The sequence below is a fragment of the Strix aluco genome, chromosome 22, assembly GCF_031877795.1.
Source record: "Strix aluco isolate bStrAlu1 chromosome 22, bStrAlu1.hap1, whole genome shotgun sequence".
Lineage (NCBI taxonomy): Eukaryota > Metazoa > Chordata > Aves > Strigiformes > Strigidae > Strix > Strix aluco.
The window spans coordinates 7,437,398-7,458,898 of record NC_133952.1 but is presented as its reverse complement, the minus strand read 5'-3'; the positions used below and the strand labels follow the sequence as shown (position 1 = coordinate 7,458,898).

General features: G+C 43.6%; 1 protein-coding gene across 5 annotated transcripts in view; it reads right to left on the bottom strand.

The window, feature by feature from the left end:
* UBR4 (ubiquitin protein ligase E3 component n-recognin 4) overlaps positions 1 to 21,501 on the bottom strand; it is a 78,134-nt gene that overhangs the window by 14,966 nt on the left and 41,667 nt on the right. For all 5 annotated transcript variants that reach the window (XM_074847930.1, XM_074847931.1, XM_074847932.1 and 2 more), the window contains 28 exons: positions 20,924 to 21,040; positions 19,544 to 19,753; positions 18,658 to 18,807; positions 17,717 to 17,944; positions 17,526 to 17,604; positions 16,808 to 17,050; positions 15,719 to 15,887; positions 14,978 to 15,122; positions 14,149 to 14,234; positions 13,542 to 13,629; positions 13,214 to 13,407; positions 11,931 to 12,170; positions 10,631 to 10,769; positions 9,960 to 10,085; positions 9,677 to 9,805; positions 8,887 to 9,230; positions 8,560 to 8,650; positions 8,092 to 8,176; positions 7,563 to 7,690; positions 6,724 to 6,853; positions 6,080 to 6,237; positions 5,483 to 5,592; positions 4,795 to 4,936; positions 3,957 to 4,038; positions 2,795 to 2,968; positions 2,240 to 2,361; positions 1,629 to 1,826; positions 1,423 to 1,503 (listed from right to left, as the gene is read on the bottom strand). In XM_074847930.1, the coding sequence (XP_074704031.1) occupies positions 1,423 to 1,503; positions 1,629 to 1,826; positions 2,240 to 2,361; positions 2,795 to 2,968; positions 3,957 to 4,038; positions 4,795 to 4,936; positions 5,483 to 5,592; positions 6,080 to 6,237; positions 6,724 to 6,853; positions 7,563 to 7,690; positions 8,092 to 8,176; positions 8,560 to 8,650; positions 8,887 to 9,230; positions 9,677 to 9,805; positions 9,960 to 10,085; positions 10,631 to 10,769; positions 11,931 to 12,170; positions 13,214 to 13,407; positions 13,542 to 13,629; positions 14,149 to 14,234; positions 14,978 to 15,122; positions 15,719 to 15,887; positions 16,808 to 17,050; positions 17,526 to 17,604; positions 17,717 to 17,944; positions 18,658 to 18,807; positions 19,544 to 19,753; positions 20,924 to 21,040 (4,188 nt within the window). The remainder of the gene's footprint in view (positions 1 to 1,422; positions 1,504 to 1,628; positions 1,827 to 2,239; positions 2,362 to 2,794; positions 2,969 to 3,956; positions 4,039 to 4,794; positions 4,937 to 5,482; positions 5,593 to 6,079; positions 6,238 to 6,723; positions 6,854 to 7,562; positions 7,691 to 8,091; positions 8,177 to 8,559; positions 8,651 to 8,886; positions 9,231 to 9,676; positions 9,806 to 9,959; positions 10,086 to 10,630; positions 10,770 to 11,930; positions 12,171 to 13,213; positions 13,408 to 13,541; positions 13,630 to 14,148; positions 14,235 to 14,977; positions 15,123 to 15,718; positions 15,888 to 16,807; positions 17,051 to 17,525; positions 17,605 to 17,716; positions 17,945 to 18,657; positions 18,808 to 19,543; positions 19,754 to 20,923; positions 21,041 to 21,501) is intronic.

Here is a 21,501-nt window from a genome sequence, read left to right as displayed (position 1 = left end):
TAAAATGGCAGATGAACAAAAAAAAGCCGGTGAGAGACAAGGGAAACAAAAAGGGGCCCGAGGTTGCGTTCTTGTGCGCCTGTCTATTTCCTAGGGAACGTGAGCCGCAGCTCCAGAAGTGCTTTGCGGAGGTGCACACAAAGGGAGACAGCTCAAAGCTGTTCATCGACAGGAACGCTGAGCAAACTCTGCCTTTCACCATCAGCACTGCATCCCGGGAGAGCCGCCCGCCGCCTCCAGCTCAGCATCTCACCGGGACGGCACCTCGCCGCTCCGAGCGCGCTGGCAGGCAGCACCTGCCGTGATTTCCCTCAGGAACTTCATCAGAGTTCAAAGTAGAATTCACAGATTAAGATCAGCACCTCACTTCCCTATCCAAGTTGGGACCTTCCTAAAAAATTATCACTGTCACCTAGCTTTAGGCTTGATTTTGCAGCACAGAAGGCTCTTTTTTACTTAAATAAAACTTGATAAAAATCATTCCCCTTACCGTAATTCACTGAAAACAGGTGTTCTGTTTGAATTCTTCCCCACAAGCACAGCAAGTAGTTTCAGGAAACCAAGGTTTCAGTCAAAGGTGACTGCAACCCAAGAGTAAATGAGGAATGAACAAGAAATGTTGAGCAGATCAGTCTTTTTTTTTTTACGATCCCAAGTGCTACGAGCAGTGCCTCTAAAGAACGTATTTGTAATGGGCAAGACTTAGGCTGATGGATTCCTTCTCAGTGGGAGTTTATTGTAGTGGCTACAAGAAAAGGAAGGGAAGAGCTTGTTCTGGACCACATCCACCTCTGGAACAAGCATACTGTGATACAGTGGACTAGTCCCTTAAGACTACGGGGTCCATTTCTTCATCTGAAAAACAGGCAACACTGCTAAGAGCAAACTGGGCGAAGAAAATCTGTCAAGTTCTTGAGATCCCTACATGAAAAGCACAAGAGCAAAAGTGCAAAGTAATATGGAGAAATGCTGGATGATCGCTCTGCATAAATAACTTGGGTTCACCTCTGAAGCGCAGATTGATGGAGCAATCTGGTGTCCTTGTGTGTACACACACATTAAACTGTCACGTGCAGATGGAGTGTGAAATGTGCTTTGAAAGGCGGTGACACAAAGTTCAGCTATTTCCCCAAAGGAATGTAAGAAAGTTTGTTCCTCAAGATGACAGTTCACGTATCTGATACGCTACATGGGTAAGTTCAATATGCTCACCTCAGCATTATGTGCTTTTAAATCACTTATGTTGCAGAATTGAGCAATGGTCTATCCTAAGAGAGCACAAAAAGGTGCTGAGCAATTATACCCAAGAAATTATATGCCAGAAAATAAATCCTGACTTTGTGATTTTTTTTTTTCTTTTCATTTTTTTAATATCAAGGACAGGTGCTTTGTGCGGTTAACATATATGAAGATAACACACACCTCATTAGTGGGACACCACACCTTCTTGTAGACCTCAGCCACAGGCAGATCCAAACTGATGATCTTATTGTTCACCAAAAGCTGAAAGGGAGAAAATAAAAAGTCAAGACAAGCTGACATTGCATCACCATTCCAGCACTCACCAGCTGCCTAGAAATGGCGTCCCCACGCATCTGTGGGAGAAATCCACACTTGTGCACTCTCACCTCCATTCCACTGTCATCCTCCAGCAGAGCTACCAGGTCACAGTCCTGACAGATTTTGTTCTTGATGTCCCTCATGAGTGGCCCAATGCCAGGCTCGTTACTGCTGTAGGGATTTCCCGGCATTCTGCCCTGTAAGAAGTCTTCCTGCTGGGGATCTTTCTCCAGAGTTACAAAGAACTCTGTCACTTCGTTCTCTTCCTAAAGAACAGCAGCACAGACAGAGTAAGTTTTCCTCTAACCATGTTCCCACTCCTACATTTTTATGGTAGCCAGTGACAGGATGTCCCTAAACCTTCAGCCCTGTCGTCCCTGGTGCATCCTGGGGTACACTGTCACACATGTGGCATTTAGAGGATCTCTAGTATCATTAGTGAGCAAATTCCTCAGCATGAAACAATACTGCTGGTTCTGCTCTTCTGCACAGAGCATGCCACAGCAGGGAACTTGAATACTGAAACCCTAAGATGGGATATCATATTACTACAGTTCTACACTGGCTAATATTAAATCATCATTGTAGACATTATTGGGTTTTTCCCAAAATGCAAGCAAATACATCTATTTAAGAAGTCTAACTTTATAAGCAATGCTACAGCCGTCTCTATACTTACAGGATAGATAATACTGCACAGTCTCTCAAAGATGAAGACTGGAGTCCTGTAGTCATCGAGGCTGTAGCGTTTTGCAGTCTCTATACACACCGCCATAAATGCCTTGGTTTCAGATTCTGTGCCTGCCAAGAAACAGAAGTATTAAAAAAGACACAGGAGTCAATTCTTCAGGTTCCATTTTAACTCGGCATACACAATAAATCCATCTGCAATAAAGCACCAGACTTTGGTGCCCTCTTCTTTTGCATATCCACTGCTTAAAAGATGAAAAGCTATTTATTGGTACATTTACTAGGAAAACTCTTTGCATGCTTGGGCTGCAGTAAAGCAATCCCATAAAAAGGAGGAGGCTTAAATTCCTGGAAAATAAGAGACGACTCCAGGAATGTTATTTACCTCTTCTGTGCCAAAAGGAAATACTGAAAGGTCCAAGCCATAAAAATACCCTTCACTACAGTAATCTTTTAGAAATAAGTTCTTTGTGTGGCTGTAACTATCTGTTTTTTCATCCTGGCTGACCCAAACCCCGGATTTATGGAATCGAAGTGGCTTTACCTGTTGTCATATCCTCCAGCATCTCCAGCAGCATGTCCTGGGTTTCATCGATCAGCTTTGTTCTCTGTACCACTAACTTCCTCAAACACAGGTACCCATTCAGGACGGTACCCACCAGGCGGCTTTTGAAGTGCCGTTTGATGGACTCCACCTCCACGAAGGAAGAGAGAAGACCTATAAAGCAATGAGATATTCAGAAGCGGGAGGAAGAGTTGGATTTGTTAGCCCTAAATGTCATGTGGCCAGCAAACAGGGCACAGTATCATAAAAGCAGCACAATGAAATGGCTTGTTACAACTCCCATTGTCAGTCTGTGGTTTAAAGCTCACTTCCATGAAAGGAATGGTTGGAGGTAAAACCCTGGCCTGTGAGAGCTGCCTTGGAAATTATACCGTATGGGACCGCGGTGAGGGAATGAGGAAAGGGTATAAGGAGTTTTCTAAGTGCTTGATACAAAATTCGGCACTTTTGGACATTTTTCCGTTGCAAGATATTTCAAGAGCAGATGACTGCTCCCCTTCTAATATTTAAGCTAGCTCTGATGATGCGACAGCAAGCGTGGTATGTGACTTATCAGTTACATCACCAGATTGGTCGCTCTATAATAAAGTAAAGAATCAGCAAACACTTGGATTCCTTCTCCTGACATATTTATCAACATGATTTTTCTTGCAAGAAGCCAGGCTTTATGAATTAGTCCATTAATTTTTGAAGAACATGGAAGAGGATACAAAAAAGAATGACCTAGTTAATGACGTATTTTCATTTCCAACAAGTTTTTGAAAAAAGTATACCCTAGATGATTCAAAAAAGAAAAGCTACCATAGAATAAGTAGGTAGGAAACCACAGGTTGCAGTGTTTGCAATGGTCCCAGGAATTATACTGTACAATAAATGCAATGACATGGATAAGTGGTATGATGAAGTTTGCTGATAACACGTTACCACAGTTCAAGTAACTAAAAACTCAAACTGATAAAAAAAAAAAAAAAAGGAAAAATCCATTTAGGGGTTAAGTGCTAAATTGATGGCAAAAATCCAGTGCTGATGACTGCAAAACACCAAATCACATCTTTTTGAAATGCTGCTACATGCTGTTACAGAACAATGATCACCCCATCTCTAATCCTACTACAGAACTTGCATCGATGACACCAAATACCTGTGAGACTCTTCAAGGCATATCCCTGCTGCAAATCAGTGCTGAGTGTTGCTTCCTCCAAGGCAAGTAAACGAGCTATTTCCTGAAAATAATTGACAAGCTTATTAGGACAAGAAACTGCAATGCCAATAATGACTAGCTGGCAAGTGTCTACCACAGAGTGCAAAGGAACATGGTGAAGAAACAGCCAGCCACAGAGAAACCAAAACTGCAGCGCAGCAGCAGGGAGGGAATGGGGAGAGGAGAGAAAACCCACCCCAAACTCCTCATTTTCTCCCTACGCCTACCTATCATCACTGCTTTGCTCTGGCGGCCCTCTGTGATGGCGTCAAGGCCCCCATTAACACAGAGGGTGTCATCTGCCTCTTTGGAGTGCACCAGGGATCACCACAGAAAACTCGTAAGACCTAACACTCTGAAGACTGCAACTTAAACGTGGTGCTTCTGCAAGAGGCTGCCACTCACACTCAGGGAATGGTAGCACACCTAATCCTCCCTTGTCATTAAGGGCTTTCGGAGTCCAGGCTGGCAGCTAAGACAGCTTCCAGCTCGGACCTGGTGCCAAGTCAGTGTAGCAATATTTATACCCTTGGCATAGCTGCCCCCAGAGTAGTTAATGAAAGTGTACCAGGCAGTTTGCGCTGAGGAATGCTACAGCTGGGGCTCAAAGCACTGTTCAGAGACAACAGTGCAGAAGTGTGAACTTCCTAAACCTGGCAAGGGTCAGCAACAGAGCACTGAATGAAGAAGAGATGAAGATTTCAAAGCAAAAAAGCCAAACTGACAGGTCAGAGACAAGCTTTCTGTTGCTCCCTAGCTCCTCCATACATGTCCATACCTTAGTGATGAGGCTGCCAATATAGGGCAGAACTCCTCTGGCTGCCAGGTAGACCTTCCAGTGGGCTGGTTTGATGAGTTTCTGATACAGTGCCAGGTACTCGGCGGCACACTCGCCAGCAACGCTCAGCTCATCCAGGTAACTAGTGGAGAGAAACACAAGCTGACAACCACTTCACAGAACTAGAGGTATTCACAGCTTAAGGACACCACGGAAAGAAAGAAAAAGCCTCCCCAAATCTATCCTCCCTGTTGTCCTCCTAGCCAACAACATAATTGTTATTCATTACTTGATGGCTGAAGTGGTATTTTGTCCCAAAAAGGAGCTCCCCAAATGTGCTACTAGCATCAATCGGGGTAAGTTATGTCACAGGAGTTGGAAGAGAGTTCACCTGATTATTTTGCTGTCTAAGAGGCAGGGGAAATGTCCACAAAGCTGAACACCACCTGCTTACCCCTGGAAAAAGTACAGAGCTGCAGTAGCTTATTGCCAGGCAGCAAAAAAAAAAAAGTCTCTCTCAATCTATACTATCCCAAGCTAATTAAGTTTTAGAATCCAGCCCAAAGAGACCTGCGAACCAGAGGTATACAAGGGAGAGGTGTGAGAAAAATTGGAAGGAGGAAGAGATTCTCATGGGAATTAAAGAAAAATAATCCCGGAGCTGCCAAGTGTGGCAACACAGAAATACCTCGTCAGGAGATCAAGGACCTGCTGTTTGCGGCTGGGGATGGTAGCCAGAGCTTCCACAATAGTACACGCAGCCTGCCTCGCAGCTTGAGTGGCAGGAGTAAACAGCACCTAAGGCAAGAGCATTGGAAGACAGTATCATCTGATGTGCACAGATAAACAAAATAAACAAAAAGGCACAGCGTACATTAGGACAGTTTGGTGACCTGGTGGCAGTGTTCCCCTGCTCTTCCAAACACTTGATTCTGTGAGAAAGCCTACTTTGCTTGCCACCAAAATGTTTACACAATGCACTGTGTAGGTGACATACTAATCCATATACACAAGAAGAAAAACTTCTGCCCAGGACCTATGAAAATTCAGCGGTCAAAATGCAGCTGAGTAGACAGGTAGGAGCACTGTGGCAAGTAAAGGTTCAGAGTTTAAGAACATGCAGACTCCGGGACAAACGTTCAGATGAAGTATTTTTAAGGGAACAAAGCTGCAAACCTGACTTGCGATTGGATACAGTCGGTTACAGTCTCCCCAAATATCACTGCTCGTCATCTCTGACTGTTACTCTGCCCAGTGCACCCTACTAGTCTTCACCCACGTTTACCTGTCGCAGCCAATTGTTGTGTCCCAGCTTGAGATCCAGAGGGCAAGTTCTCTTCCCACGGCGACTCATGAACTGTTTCCATTTCCAGACATATTTTTCCGACAAGTAGAGCTGGTGAAGCTCAGCTTTGCTGGGAGATTTCCCATTGGCATCTATACCTGCAATATTGAACACAGCTCAAGAGAACTGTTGGCAGCTATCAACTGCAAACTGCCATTGTATTTTTATCTTCACACTGGAACTCTCCGAACTCCAGCTGAGAAGCTGAGTAGCTTCTCATTTCTTTCTGCTGCCATTTTCACTTCTGCATGGAGCTATGTTCACTTCCAAGCCAGATGCAAATCCCATAGCCTCTCAGGGAATTCAATCAGCTTTTCAGTTGGCTTGGTATCATTTTAAATAAGCAACAAGTTTCATTTTTCACATTCGCCTGCTTATCTTCAGGCACAGTGCATTTTCTGCTTAGGGTCTGAACAACACAGCCTAGAAAAGCCAGTGCTACAATCTCTACAAACTACACAGCTAAGTGTGAAGATGGTATCAGACATCATGGGACAGAAACCAACACAACTCTACAGAAGTACATTCCTTATTAAACCTGTGTTCCTTCACGAAATTGCACAGAGTTAAAAGCACAGGACTACCTCTGGCAGGGAGGCACTTTTTCCAAGCTTCATAGGATGCTTTGGGGTCCCTCTTGAGCCACAGCTGAGCTTGTGCATGGATTTCATTGCTGTAAGGCTTCACAGTGGTGAGAGCATCCACAGGCACATCCTAATAAACAAAAAAGCTCTATGATTCTTCAGAAAGCTGCAGTCTGTTCCCTTAAGAGTAACTCCTGCAGGTGAATCACTGGTTGCATCTGCTCCACGGAGAGGTAAATGCAGCTCTTGGACAGCAGCAGGGTATACAGTTTCTGTTAACGATGAACTAAGAGAGACGCCTCACTCCAGTTACTACTGAAATATCAGTAAACCCATCTTTGACATCCATCTGTGATTATCAGACAGCTAGATCAAAGCAGAAACATACCTTCTCCCTTACAAATGTTACCCTAAATTACAAACAAGGAGCAGCCAACCAATATAATTTTTATCAGAATTGTAGCTCTGCATTTAAAAATCCGAGTTAAAAGTACTTGATTCTACAAAGCTGTTGAAAGCACCAAAAGCTTGCCCAAAATAACCAAGCCATAGCTTTGAAGTAGCTCTTTCCCCGTGCCTCAGATCTGAGTGGGAAAAAAAACAAGTCCTGCTTTCAACAGTAGTGGTCAAAGCCACAAAAGAACAGTAAAAAATGGAAAGCAGTTACCTGTAATTTGCAGTCTGCGAAGACAAGAGTCACAGTACTTGTGCTTTCCTAGTAACCATGACCAGGAAAAGCAAGCCCTGGCTTCCTCACAAAGTTATTAATCACTGAGATCACTGTGCCAGACTTTCATCAGCAAATTTTCAGATGCTTTGCTCAGCATCTAAGGCAGTACCTTGTTTTTCTTGCTGGTTGGAGCAGGTGGCTTGATCAGCTTTTGAAGAATGCGCAGGCACATGAGAGTGATGTTTTCAACAACCACTGGAGTCTTGATGTTCACTGCCATCAAAAAGAGGCTGAGAGCTGAAAGACAGACATAAATTTTTATTCCACTAAGATCTGCAGAGAGGACACCTCCCCAGCTCTATACAGCGTATTAAAAGTGTTTAGAGTTCAGAAAGACCTCATATCCTCAAGCAAAACTATCACATTTGCATGCAGCATGGATGGCAAACAATCCTTTTGTATTACAGCAAGAGAGTCTTTGCCATCCTTCCCTCTACACCTCCATCTTTCTATTTCTCAGCACTCCTGTTTCAAGAAATGCACTACCCCAAAACAAAGCTATCTGGTGCTAACTCCATTTTTATCCCTAATCATAAGCTGAGTCGGCATCAGTTCCCTTCCTCAAAATTTTACTATAGTGCCTGGACCTGGGCACAGCATTCTAAAATAAAGCTGTCACACTAGTTGTCTGAACTCACCACACCGTAGTCGGAGCTCCCAGCAGCTGTCTTCCTTGGAGATGGAATCTGTTAGCAGCAACATTTCATACTGGAGGCTGCTAGCCTGTAACACAGACACACGTTCAAAGGCTTAAGAAGTCTTGGTGTCGCAGCAGTCCTTTTTCGCCTTCTGATGTTTAAAAAAAACACAGGTTCAAAACACACTGATCTAAGTAAATTTAATCCCTTGCCCATTTGGGATGACCGGCAACCTATCTGAGAGAGCTACAAGCAACAGCCAAGAGAGGCAGAATTGTCTGCAGAAACTTGGGCACATACCTAATCACATCATTTTGTGCTTTAATGTTTATGTTAATTCCTATCAAGACACAAACACCTTCTGTATTACAAATAGACCACGGTAATAGAGAAGATGCAATGATTAGAATACACCAGCAGTTGCAGAGGGGCAGAAAATAGAAATCAGAAAACACTGGAGTCTCTCACCAAGTCTGGATTTGCCCAGTGTCCCTTCAGAGCTGCAGAAACCTTCCCAATGATTAAGTCATTCATTTGTTGCGTGGCCTCTGGATTGTCCCTAATTCCAGTAGGAAAAAAACAGAACAGTGTTATGCTGTGCTCGCACTAAATAACAAAAGCTCCTGGGATTTCAGCTTAGTTGGTAACAATTGTACAAGCAGTTACAGCCTACAGTTTGCTGATGTAAGATATCTCCCCTATAAAGCTACTCCTTTTCTGATTTACAAGCATGTGGCTTTCCAGAGTTCACTGGAAGTCAGAGGGCTGCGAACACTGACTCACTGAAACACTAACCTGGTCAGAAGGCACATGAGCTGACGGACCTCCTCCCGCATAGTGGCTGCACCCCGGCGCAAGTTGTAGTCAAAGAGCTCTCTGATAAGGCCCTGGGACACGAGGATATGCCTGATGGCAGAGTTGGTGGCCAAAGCCCGGAGCAACGTTATGCAGTGTTCAGTGACAGCCGAGGCACAGCCATAGCATTTAGTTGATGATGTGTGGCCACAGCCTAGAACAGACAAGGCACGATACTGGCTGGCAGTAAACGTGGGTTGGACAGTGGTGCGCGAGGACTTCGTTGCTGCCTCTCTCTGTTGGAGATCATATTCCAGGAGTTCCTTTCGAGAGGCAAACACTTTCTGGAAACACAGAAAAAGAGAGATGAAAGTTGTGGAACTGTGAGGCAGCACGTAATCGCTAATCCCATTCACAGGTTATTTTCACTGTGGAGGAACATTTTTAACCAAGTATCTCAAAACTTTAAATCCTTCATGTCAATGGCAGACTTGGGAAATCCATTATAAATATCAGCCTAACTCCCAGTTATCTGCCCTGTTAAAGGCTTGTTGTCTACATTACATGCAACCTAACACTGGAAATGTGACAAATCCATAGAATTAATTGTAACCATGGCTTTTAGAAATTGTTATTCTGTTACTTCCCTGAAAATATGCAGCTGATCACCTATTGTTAATGGCATCATTAAATGCCAAATGGCAATATCTTACTTCCTATTTCTGATATGTACTGTATCTGGTAACAGAAGGAAACACATGACCCAAATTCAAACCAAAGCACATTGTACCTGGATGATTTTGGAAAGTTCATCAAAAGAGTTCTTGCAGTCCCCGCAATACTCCTGGGCTAACTGCAGTATGTATCTATTCACACTAGCTGAGGTAGAACTTATCCCTCCACTACTACCAGATTCATCCTGTAACAGAGGGGAAAACAAAAAGGAATCATATACGGGGGCTACACACAGAAATAATGGCTGCAGAGCAGCATTTGAAGCAGGACCTTTAGTGGCTCCTGGCAGTGCCTCACCAGCCTCGAGCTCTGTGCAAGATGCATCTGCCCTTTGTTACCTGTGGCTTTTCAGGAGCTGCCTCATTCACTTTACACAGAAGGTTTTCCAGCTGCGGTCGGTGTCCCATTAGTTGGTGATACACTCTGTCAGCCTTGTCCAGGAGAGTGTTAATATTTGTTACTGCCTAAGAATAAAAAAGGAAAGGAAACTCTTATTTTATGTTCAGAGGCAATTTTTCATTCTACAAAACTGCAACCACCAACCTCCGAGTCTTCTGTCTCTCTTGCCTTTCTCTTGCAAAAAAATAAACAAACAGTGATCCTGCACCCCACTTCTGCCAGGAGTACTGCTCTGCTGACACTACGCTCAGCACATTTATCCTCTGGGACAGGTCACATAGTGCAATGGGTTCTTCGTTCTTCAGCAGGGCTCCTCAGATGGGATGGTAAAGAACACGGTACAACCCAAATTCACCCCCATGTACAGCAAGGCAAAGAGATGCAGTGCTTGAAGGCCAGTTTATAAGTAAAGCACTGAATTAGGTCTTTTGAAGAATTACTTATTTGGTGGAGCAAGACAGCAAATAAGGAATGCATTAGTCAGTGAGGAGCCTTGAAGGAGCACTGCTTTTCGTGTTACTCCTGAGAGAGATGGACCTCTGATGTCCCTACGCCACTGACCTGGCCAGAGGACACAGCACTTCATTAATTTATCTGCTATTAGTCTCACCTTCTTTCGATCCTCTTCATTTTCTATGGGATCCACTGCACAGCAAGGCTTGGCATACAACATGAAGTCAAAGCGAGCATATTTACAGAACCCACAGGCATTGCAAAGGAAGGGATCTTTCTCATCGTAATTGATGGATCTGAAAGGCAAGCCAGAAAGGTCCAAGAATGCAGCTGAGCTTTATCAAGGTAACTGAGGCAGTGAAATAAGCTGTGAATGGACTCAGTAGGTAAAAGAGGATAGCCCTTAAAACATCTAACCTACCAAATTGCCCTGGGGAAGCCCCAAGTGAAATACATGAGGTACATGAGAATCAAAACCTACAAATCATGCAACAAAAAAAAAAAAAAAAAAATCCTTACAGAGGCAGTGCCACATTCTGGCCAGAAAAAGCAGAAACAGATGTGAATTTGTTCCTCACAACTCTACTTTAACTACAGCAATTCCCAGTAGAATGTCAGACTAGGGCACTGTGCCCTTTACAAGAACACAGATAAAAGGAAACCATTTTGGTTTGTAAGGTCTAGGCTTTCAATAGCTTTCACTCTTTACCCAGTTGCAGTGGGACTAACTACAGCATACTTATTATCCCGTTGCAGACTACAGTAGCGTGACACGAACTGATTTATAGCTCCCATAATTCAAGAAGGGATGTGGAAACCTTTTAATATAGCAGGAATCGCCTGATCTTTGGAAAGAATCTGCTAAACACCTTGAATCCCATGAGGATTAGAACAGCATAGGGGACAACAATAAGGGAGGAAGAGGTATCAGATAAGGAGACAAAACTCACAGAAGAGAAGGATTTATAATACTGTAGTGAAAGCCTGAATAGTGCACAGTAAATTATGCCCTGAGCCTTGCTCTGAATGAGGAGAGCACAACAAAAGCTCTGAATAGACAAGCCAGCACTGTCCGTCCAGCACGCTAAGGCAAGGGATTCTGTGGGGAAACCCCCCTGCAATCCTATAATTGAACTCCAGCCTCATGCCCTTGAACAGGCAGGCCAAAAATAACCTCCTCCTGAGAATTTTCTTGTTTAAACTTCAGAGGGCTTGATCTGAAACTTCTGTGTTCTTTCAGTATTGTCGTATCAGGTTTCCTTTGTTAGCCTGCATTAACATTAAATCCCTGTAAGCCTGTTTTATACTTCTCGACTAATTTGATTGTGTGGTTGTATTAACCAGAATCGTGTATTTAACTAGCAGGGAATTTTGTTGAACATCACACACAGGCAACAGCACAAGGGCTCCATAAACCCCCAGCGCTGGCTCCGTGGGGAGGAACGAGGATGCCATACCTGCACTTGTGGCACTGGTACACGTTTTCACCACAGTTCCCACACACCCCCGGGTTGGCTGGGACGGACGCGCTACACCGGGGGCACTGCAGGGTCTCCGTGGAAGCCTGGTAATTCTCATAGAAATCTGCAAATTCAATCATCAGGTTCGAAGCCACAATGGGCAGCGGCAAATCAATCTTCACCTCTGCCTGGCCTGGGGTCAGCTGGACTTTTTTAGCTTTGTGCCAACGAGCCGGCCTGGGAAAAGGAAAGAAAGCAGCACGGTTTTTCAGTGGGGAAGTACCCTCCCTGCCCACGTACGAAGAGAAGCCAAACACAACCGTCTCAGCTCCAAATCTACTTTAAATTGGATGAATGGAGAGCAGTTCCAGGATTCGTTTCCTTAGCTTCTGCATTGACATGATATGTAGCCAGAAATACATTTTAAGCCTTTATCCTCTTCATAGAGAGAGACTGTTTAGGATTAAAGAGCTGTTGATGCCTCATGGAAAAACTTTAATTCTACAGACATTTTCTAGGGATTTTCACCTCCATTTTTTTATTAGTAAGGACATTTGCATGAAAACAGGATATTTACTTCTAAAGATCTCATCTGCTCCCACTGCTTATTCTCAACCTGAAGTCAGAATCCTTGCTTTGTGACATCATAATCCTCTCCACAGCAGCCACTTGTGATGTCACAGAGGATTAAGACTTCAAATAAGCAATAAGCGGCAGGCACAGATTAATCCCTAAGCCAAAGAGATCTGATACTAGTGAGAACATCTCAAGAAGTAAGAAGGGAAAGCATATAAGCAGAACTGGCTCCAGCCTGAGCAATATATTGAAAAGGAGCAATTTTTCATAGGTAAAGCAACAGCTGAGAGTTAGGCGATCCAACTTTAATTTTAATTCTACTATATGGCTTCAAACAAGTAATGTTAATGCCTTCTGCATTTCTGGACATGCTGCAAGGTCCAAATCCCTTTCTGAGTGAAACTCTCCATGAGGTGCTCTTGGTATTAATACTGATTTCCACACAATTAAGTTAGGTGCTTAAACCTGAGCTTGTACAAAGTTTGCGAAGAGAAATTTTACAGGCATATTTCAAGCTCTAGGTGAAATCTGGATCTTTTGTTCAACAATTTACAAGATTCAGAACAATTCCACCCAATGTGGGCTGACAGTGATGAGTAACAGTCCAAGAAGGAACGTTAGCTGAAACAAGAAGCCAGGCACCTCGGTAGAAACAGTAACGTCCAATGCAGAGACTGGCACACAAAAAACATGGACTAACGTACTTGTTTTTCAGCTCCACTATGGCTTGCACTGTCCTGTTGTTGTAATAGAGGTTGATGGTTCGGACCATTTTGGTTCGTTTCAGGTCTCCTATCTTCACTGTCACTTTGCTGATGGTGTGGCTGCCGATTAGTTTCACCACTTGCTGGGTGGTAGTATAACGCGTGTCCACTTTAATGGAGGAAAGCTTGATGTACTGAGAAGACAAAAACAAGGACACGCTGCCTGTATGATGACATCCCAATAAACTCAGAAACACAGCAAATCACACTGCTGTAAACGCTTGGGATCCCTATAACTGGAAAGGGTTTAAGAACAGCAGTTACTTACACAGAAGGGCACCTCCGGGTTGTTGCAGACAAGGCAAGGATCGCTCTCCAGGTAATAGCCATCAAACTCCACCAGCCCAGACAGCGTGCTGGAATGAGGGCAAGAACACTGAACAATCTAATTTGGCATTCGCTGTGTTTTAAACACAAGCCATTCAATCAGAATAGTTTTAGTTTACCTGTAGTCCCCAGTCCCAGATTTAGTAACAGAAGCATTGCAATTTAAAGCACATTGAAAATTACCATTTTTCACTAGGTAACATTTTACTATAATTATTAACTGCCACGGTATGACTAAGAACACAACACTTAATTCTGCAAGTCCATATTCTCCAGTTGGTCCTAGTATTTTGTAACGTTTACTGAACAAATGAAAGCAAAAAAGCTAAAGCCAAACTACTGCTGATAGCACGTAGAACATCACATTTTTCAGATGGCAGAAGGGAATCTGCTATTCTCCCAAGACCAGCTGCAGGAAGCGTGCAATCTCAGTAGGGGTCCCTCCTCCACCACAATTTTACTAGAAGAATTGTGTATTCCCCTGTGGATCACAGCTCAGCTGCTGAAAAGCTCTTTAGTGAAATGGATCAAAGTCAGAAGTAACTCACTTGTAAATGTTGGAGTTAGGGTGGTTGGTAAGAATGTGGTTTTGAGTCCGGAGGATCTCCACAGCCTTTTGGGAGTATTCCTTCAGCTGAAACACAATTAAGAAAACACTGTCTTCTCAACATTGTATTTTATAGCTACAAAGACATAAAGATTTCTCATCTTGGGGCGTTCCAGATCCCCCAGAAGATGCATGTACTATACCCACAGGAATTTATGTGGTCAAATCATTACTCAGGAATGCTACAGATCCTAAAATTAGACCTTCACCACAATAACAGTGCTATTTGTCAGCCAATCACTGCAAATGCCTGCTAAGATTCATAAGGCATTCCCAGCTCTTTAAACACACACATGCAAATATCAGTGCGTCTAAATGATTCATTCTCAAGCCCACTGGTCCCCTAAGAAATCCTACCACTTCCTTTGTTCAAAAGTCATGGTTACAAAAGATTTCTAGGAGCTGAAATACCAAAAATGTCTAATTTAGAGCTAGCAGATAAATGTATTTTCCCACAAAGGTTTCCTGTGGGAAAAAAGTTTTATTCTAAATAATGAAAAAAACAACCAAAAAATAACATCCTCCCCCCCCCAAAACCCACCAACCCCCACAAAACAATAAAACAAACAAAAAAAAAAATCCACACTCCCCAATTTTTTAAGGACCCTGCCATTTTAACATTCACATTTTGGGAACAAAAAAAATTTCCAGCAGAAGCTCTTTTGACAGAAAATCTGTCCCAGCTGTACCATAAACGAGCACTAACATAATTCATAGTAAGCAGCAGGACCTGGGATTCGGGTCTCCTCCTTTTCAGAATGACATGGTACCTTTTTCTCAGTCTGCTGTGTTTTCAGAGAGAAGTATCCCAGGAGATCTACAAACTGGGCAGCCTTTCTTCCATAGGCTGGAAGTTCTGGCCAGATTGACCACATGAGATCCAACAGTAATTCCTGCTGAGACTTGTTAGAGTTCCTGTTGAATGGATTGCATATCAATTAGGCCTGTGAAGATAGATGCACCGACTGCATGGCACAAAATCTTATTTGAAAGGAAAATATGTGCTACAGTTCACCAGACTTGGAAACCATGATCTTGCAATACATCAGAGTTGACAGTTAAATCTCATCGCTGCTTGGCACCAGCTGTTTTCTAGCACTCTCCGAAACGAAAGCAGCTGTCTTGCAACAACTGAATAGAGTTCTGAAGGAGTTCAGCACCCTGAAGTGTGCCTTTCTCTACATAACCCCCAACTTTTTAACTGTATGAGCCTTGGAAATTCACTTGCCCGCAAACACCTACTCCTGTAGATGTCAGGAGCCAGATTCTGCAGACAGAAATAAAATGCTTCTTGCAGATGATAACTCAAGCTGATCAGTAACAAGTCAGTCACAACTTCTATCTCCAGCCCCAAGAACTGCAAAATAGTGAGAGCCACTCAAGGGGATGCAATCATCAGCACCCCTCGGGACAGAGGCTGGAGCATTAACGCTTACACAAGGACAGAGCTCTCCGTAACTGAGCTGAGACTGGCCAAGAGGAGCCGGCTCAGAGGGTCCCTCCCAGCTCACCTGTAGATGTGGAGCGCGAGGCAGTGGGCCTGCCATCTCACGGAGGAGGAGTTGGACTCCAGCAAGAAGCAGCGCAGGAACTGAATGAGGGTCTCCTTGTCAGCAAACTTGTTCAGCTGGTTCACCAGAGCTGTACACAGCTGATCTTCCTGACTGCCCGAACTGTCGCCTAGGGATGGCACAAGAAAGACAGCGTTAAGAAAGCAGATGAATGGAATACCTCACAGGCAGGCTAGCTCCCTATTTAATAGATCATAGAGTGAGGATAATGGGGACAAATTACTGTGTTACAGGCAAGTTTAACGTTCCTTCCTTCTTCCAAAAATATAACCTAGTATTCCTGACTAACGCAGAAGAAAACTGCTGGAAAACTTGCCAGTGAGGACATGAGAAATGTGCTACACGTCCTGATAAAAAGAAAAGGATCAACATGGGGCAGTGAAAAGATTCACAGAGAATCATCTGATAGAGAAAGGCAAAATGGTTCCTTGAAGAAAAGCCAAGAGAGAATTTATGCCCATGACTTTTATAGGAAAGCTTAATTACTTTCCCAGGACTTTGGGTATCCATTAAGCAGCAGCCCTGGCTCCAACATAGCTTAGGAGTCAGACAGAGGAAACAAGTCTGAACATAATCACTGAAGAGCAGAGCTAACTGGGTGTGCATCTCCTGTACTTGTTTTAATCCCCAGGAGCATTTCAACCTCCAACAACCCAGGATAGGCAAGTTAGGTGGAAGCTACTTCATCACTAGACTAGGTAACTTCCATTTGACAACTTAAAGGCCACTCAAGTTAATAAATACTCACAGTGGGTTTGGGATATACTCAGCACTTACTTTCAGCCCCAACACTTAAGGCATACTGCTTCATCTTTGCCTGTCCCCAATCTACATATGGTAAAACTGCTCTTCTCTCCTAATTGCTGCTGTGGTCTGCAAGTGCCCTTGCCACGACCCATGACCCCTTCACAACAGTGGGATTTATCACAATGAGAAGCAAGCAGTTCTCTCTAAATAGAACAAGAAAGGCTGAGAGGAGCAGACTTCATCCCTAAAACCACGATAGAACAGGGCACAGCTGCAGTTCACCCTCTCGTTCCTTTTCCTTTTCTTCTTTCTTGCTCTTTTTAGTGGAGGATTTGCTCTGTGTTGCTGGCTGCCCAGAGCCCGATGCTGCAGGAGCAGAGGTGGAAGAGGTGCTTGATGATCCGGAGGATGAAGCCACAGATAGCACTTTACTGCCACACAGAGCACAAGACAGCAGCTGCAGGAGAACTGGTGACACTCCTTCATCTACCAGGAAGCTGACTTGAAGGAGGAAATAGAGAACTGCTGCAGAGAAAAGAAGAAAATCTTTGAAGCCTGAATTAAAAAAAAAAAAAAAGCAAGCAAAATAACTCCAACCTAAAACAAAAAACTCCTTTGAACATGACAAGGACCATCCCCACAAACTCACAGAACCCTCCTGTACTGTTCACTGTACACTACAGAAGCGTAACATTTGGGTACACCAAGGTGAAGTGTTTCATCCCAAATAACACACTGGAACAACGGCAGCACAAGCGAGAGAACAGGGCTCTCCTATTCTTGTAAATTATCTGTTACACCATACTGCATTCTTCAGCTAAGGAACAGATGCAATTAGAGCACTCTGATAATTAGTACTAGAAACAGTTCAGTCCAACTCAAAACTCTCAGCTGCATCCCCCCTTCTTCTCTGCTGAGCTTCCCCATCTGAGAAGTCTTGATTCAAACCATGTAACACATCCCCTCTGCTCCCTCAAATACTCCCAGAGAAAGAACTCACAGTCATCTTTAATGCAGAACTTCTGCCAGTTTACTGTTCGCTGTGTGGCAATCTCTGCACAAGCCTTTAAATGTTCCATCTGAAAGGCACAATGGGACAGGATTAAACACCATGTCAGTATTTCTGTTACTGACATCTTACATAAATGCAACATACACTTCTTCCTAGCGCAGCAGCACACTCTTCCTTACCAAGCTGATCAACGTATCATACTGCAGGGCAGAGCCTGAACTTGCTGTGACCACACTGGCCCGAAGGAAAATGCCTTGCTCTTCCAGGAGCTTTTTGATTCCACGAACATGAGAGTCCAGCGTGTGAAGGTCTCTGAGCTGGCGGTATTTATCCTTCGATCCACAGATAAACAGCAAAAGCTTGCGGACTTGGCGGCGCACGAACGGAGTCTGCTGGATCATCAGGTACTAGACAAAAAAAAGCCTACAATATCAGCACTGTGAACTCACCAGCAGGCAACCTGCGCCAACAGAAATACGATGTGTTTTCTTACAATAAGGAAAAGATATGGAAGATGCGTTCCTGAATCTGTCAGCTTTAAGGTAAAGTTACCCGTAAAAGTCAGTCACAGGCAAAAGGAACACTGCACAGCAACACCACAGCATCCTGAGCTGTGCAACTGTGAAACAGCTTCTGAAAACCATTCTTTGTCATCTGTGACCTCAAACAAAAAGCTAGTCAAGCCTAACGAAGAAATCCTAGCCCACACTTGTGCAAACATAAGATAATTTGTTATCTCAAGTAGGAAGCTATACAACCAAAGGATCTAAAAAGTTATACACCAAATATCTTACTGATTTCTTTTTCAAGGAGTAAGTTCAGTACCAACAGATGAGCGTGATGTTACACTGTACCATCTCAGAGAAGGTTTTCTATTCGAGTTTTCTGGCAGCAAACACTGAGTTACAGGAAATAATGGCAATCTTATTTTTCACATATTCTTTCCTATAGATTCCTTGTTCAACAGGAATAAAACAAAGCCAACAGTTCAACTTCTTCCAAGGGGCATTAAAAATCAGAGATGGATCTGAGATCAGCTATGCAAAAGCTCATCTCTCCCATGAAAGGTAACGTTACTGGAATTGTTTTGTTAAAATCCATAGGTGTATCATGTTCTCACCTCAGACAGAAAGTAGAACCAGGAGTGATCAAAGATGGGAGGTGGGATGCGGGAGTTTGTGTCTGCAATCTTCTTGATCTGGTAGGGCAGGCGCAGTACCATCTCTGTCAGGAGCTGCGTGTAGGCCTCGAAAACATCTGCAGCATGACCCTGAAAGCAAGAGCGATCAATGAGGCTCTGGCACAGAACACTCCCAGTGGGGTGTCATGACAAACTACAAGGTGCATTCGCTGTTTTTCTAAAAACAAAGCTTTTCTGCACCTTTGCAGCCAGAAGAAAATCTCCCAGCTGATAAATAAAAAACAAGACAACAAACCTGCATAAGGACTTGAACTAGATGGCAACTGTTAGGATGCAGCAAGCTAGTCTGCAGTAATCAGGCATTTTAACATATGAGCTTTCAACTCAGGAGACATTCTTAACATTTAACTAGGCTTTTTTCACTGCACCTGTACACATATCTGCCCCAGCAGCATCTTATCATAAAGGCACCATGGTGGTCACACAAGTTTAGAATTTAGTGTGGAAATCCCCCTCAACTGCTAGGCTCCCTTGCCACAGTAAGTAGTGGTGGTTCAGAAATTCTGCCTGCCAAGCAAAAGGAGTCACGCGATGGAGCAGCTTCCCTTCAGGAAGATTAACACTTCAACCAGAAACAGTGACAGCAGCTTCACAGAACTGCCTGGTTCAGGAGTGCATCGATGGATACAGCGAGCTGCGCTGCTCAGAGAACTCGGAGCAATCCTAGTTGTAACTACGTGCTAAGGGAACAGATTTTAATTGCACTACTAAGGGAAAACCAGTTCTGCAAGGATCTTTACTTGCTTCTGTGCAGCAGCCTTTTACTGCAGGTCACTTAAAGCTAACAGCATAGGGTAGGACTCACCTTCACATACTGGCGGAGGAAAAAAGGGCTCATGTCAGGTGGAGAAGAAGTAGTGTGAGGTTTCAGGAGCTGGCTGGTGGCTACAGGCTCCTCATCATTCTGCTGGCTTTTCCAGTACTCCAGCAAAGACTTCAGCACATGTAGACAGTAGTCAACAGCACCAGAGCTCAACAACGCAGCAGCAGTGGCACTAGAGATGAGGGAGGAAGACTGAAACCAAGAGGAGATGGATTACTAAAGCACCTGAGAACCACTGTGTCAGAAGAGCAGAGGAAGCTGTGAGAATCAGGCAGCAGTTGCTGACAGTATGGCTAAGAGAGCAGGTTTTTATGAAACTTTACAGGCAGCTTTTAAGTTTGGGGTTTCTTTGAGGTTGGGGTTTTTGGGTTTTTGTGTTTATTATGAAAAGCAACTCAAATATTTACAGAGACTCTTTTGAACAAGCGCTTAGTAAAGGAAAACAAATAAAATCTCCTCTTAAGTCTAATCTCCCCTCGACACATGTGCCAGAGGCCACTCTGCTATGGATTAGACGACTAGGGCTTTTTTTTCCTTCTTCCCCCTCCCCTCCCCCCCCCCTTTTTTTTTTAAAGTTGGGATTTCTATTTGTTTATCTGGGATTTGGCCAGCTGGGCGTGAATTCTGGTAGAGAAAGAGTCCCTGTTGCAGATGCCGCTCAGAGGCTCTGCTCCACCCAGGTATTGCTCCACCTGCATTCTGCAAGACGATGAGCTTTGATTTCTGTGGGAAGCTCAAGTGAATAACAAAGGCTGGAGAAAAAGCTACTGTAAATAAAACTATTAAAGCAGCCCTGTAAATCCAAACAAACCCCACAGCTCATAAGCTCATTAAAATTTGATGCAGTTCAGACTAAATTTTTTAACCTCTATGCTTTTTTATTAATCTCCTTCCCACCACACATACTGCTTTTTATGCCTTATTACTGTACCTTTTAGCAACAAATATCTAAGGAATCCTCTTAGCGACTTTTACGTTGACACAGCAGCATATTGCTTTCCAATAATCACATTACAAATCCTCTTTAACCCCTTCAGCACCCTCAGATGCAAGGAAAAAATCCGCTAGATCGTTTTAAATAACATCATTAATGTGCTGCCCTTAGCTCAGTCAGAAACCGTGCACAAAACAAGTGAATCCAGTTGTCTTTACATGTCGGTTTCCTCCATTCTGAGTTTCAGCAAAGATCTTTTTTCACAAGATTCAAGTAGCGTTCCAGACTCCTCAAATTTTTCCAAAGCACTGTTAACTGTTTTTCAGTTTTAGACCAGCTATTTCAGTTAGCAGCTTTGTTCATCAAAGATGGTCTGAAAAGCCCCCCAGCCACATCATCCCCCTGACAAAGCAATTTGAAGAATGTACCTCACAAATGGAAGACTTGGATCCTGACTTAGTTCTGGACATGAACACACTAAGCAGCCTCATTACCACCAAGTGCACTTCATTCACAGGAGAGCGTTCGTTTTTCTTGGACACATCCTGCAAGGAGAGAGCTTGCTTGCTTACTTACAGAGTTGAGCACAATGTCCTGAGCACCTACATTTCAGTGCTCTGATCCTCATGAAGCATTTCTAATTTAAGCTCAAGCAGTAATACTAAAAAAGCAGCACAAATTCCTCAATATAAGGGTAGACAGTGGCCTGGATGCCAGAGAACAGTATTACACAAATGAAAATCTATATATGTCAATTATGCATTACTGATCGTGTCTGTTCTAAGAGTTGAATTCAGGTGAAACAAACTTTCATGCTTACTTGTGGATGCCTGAACCAGAAAACAGTGAGAGTTACACTCATGTCATTTTCTACTTTATGTGAAGTGAGCCAAGAGAAATAAACTGCCTGAACACATCCATACAGCAGCGTGTTTCTATGACTCCCATGCATCTAATTCCTCCAGGGAAAGAAACCCCATCCAGAAGGAGCAAATCGGGAGTGTGT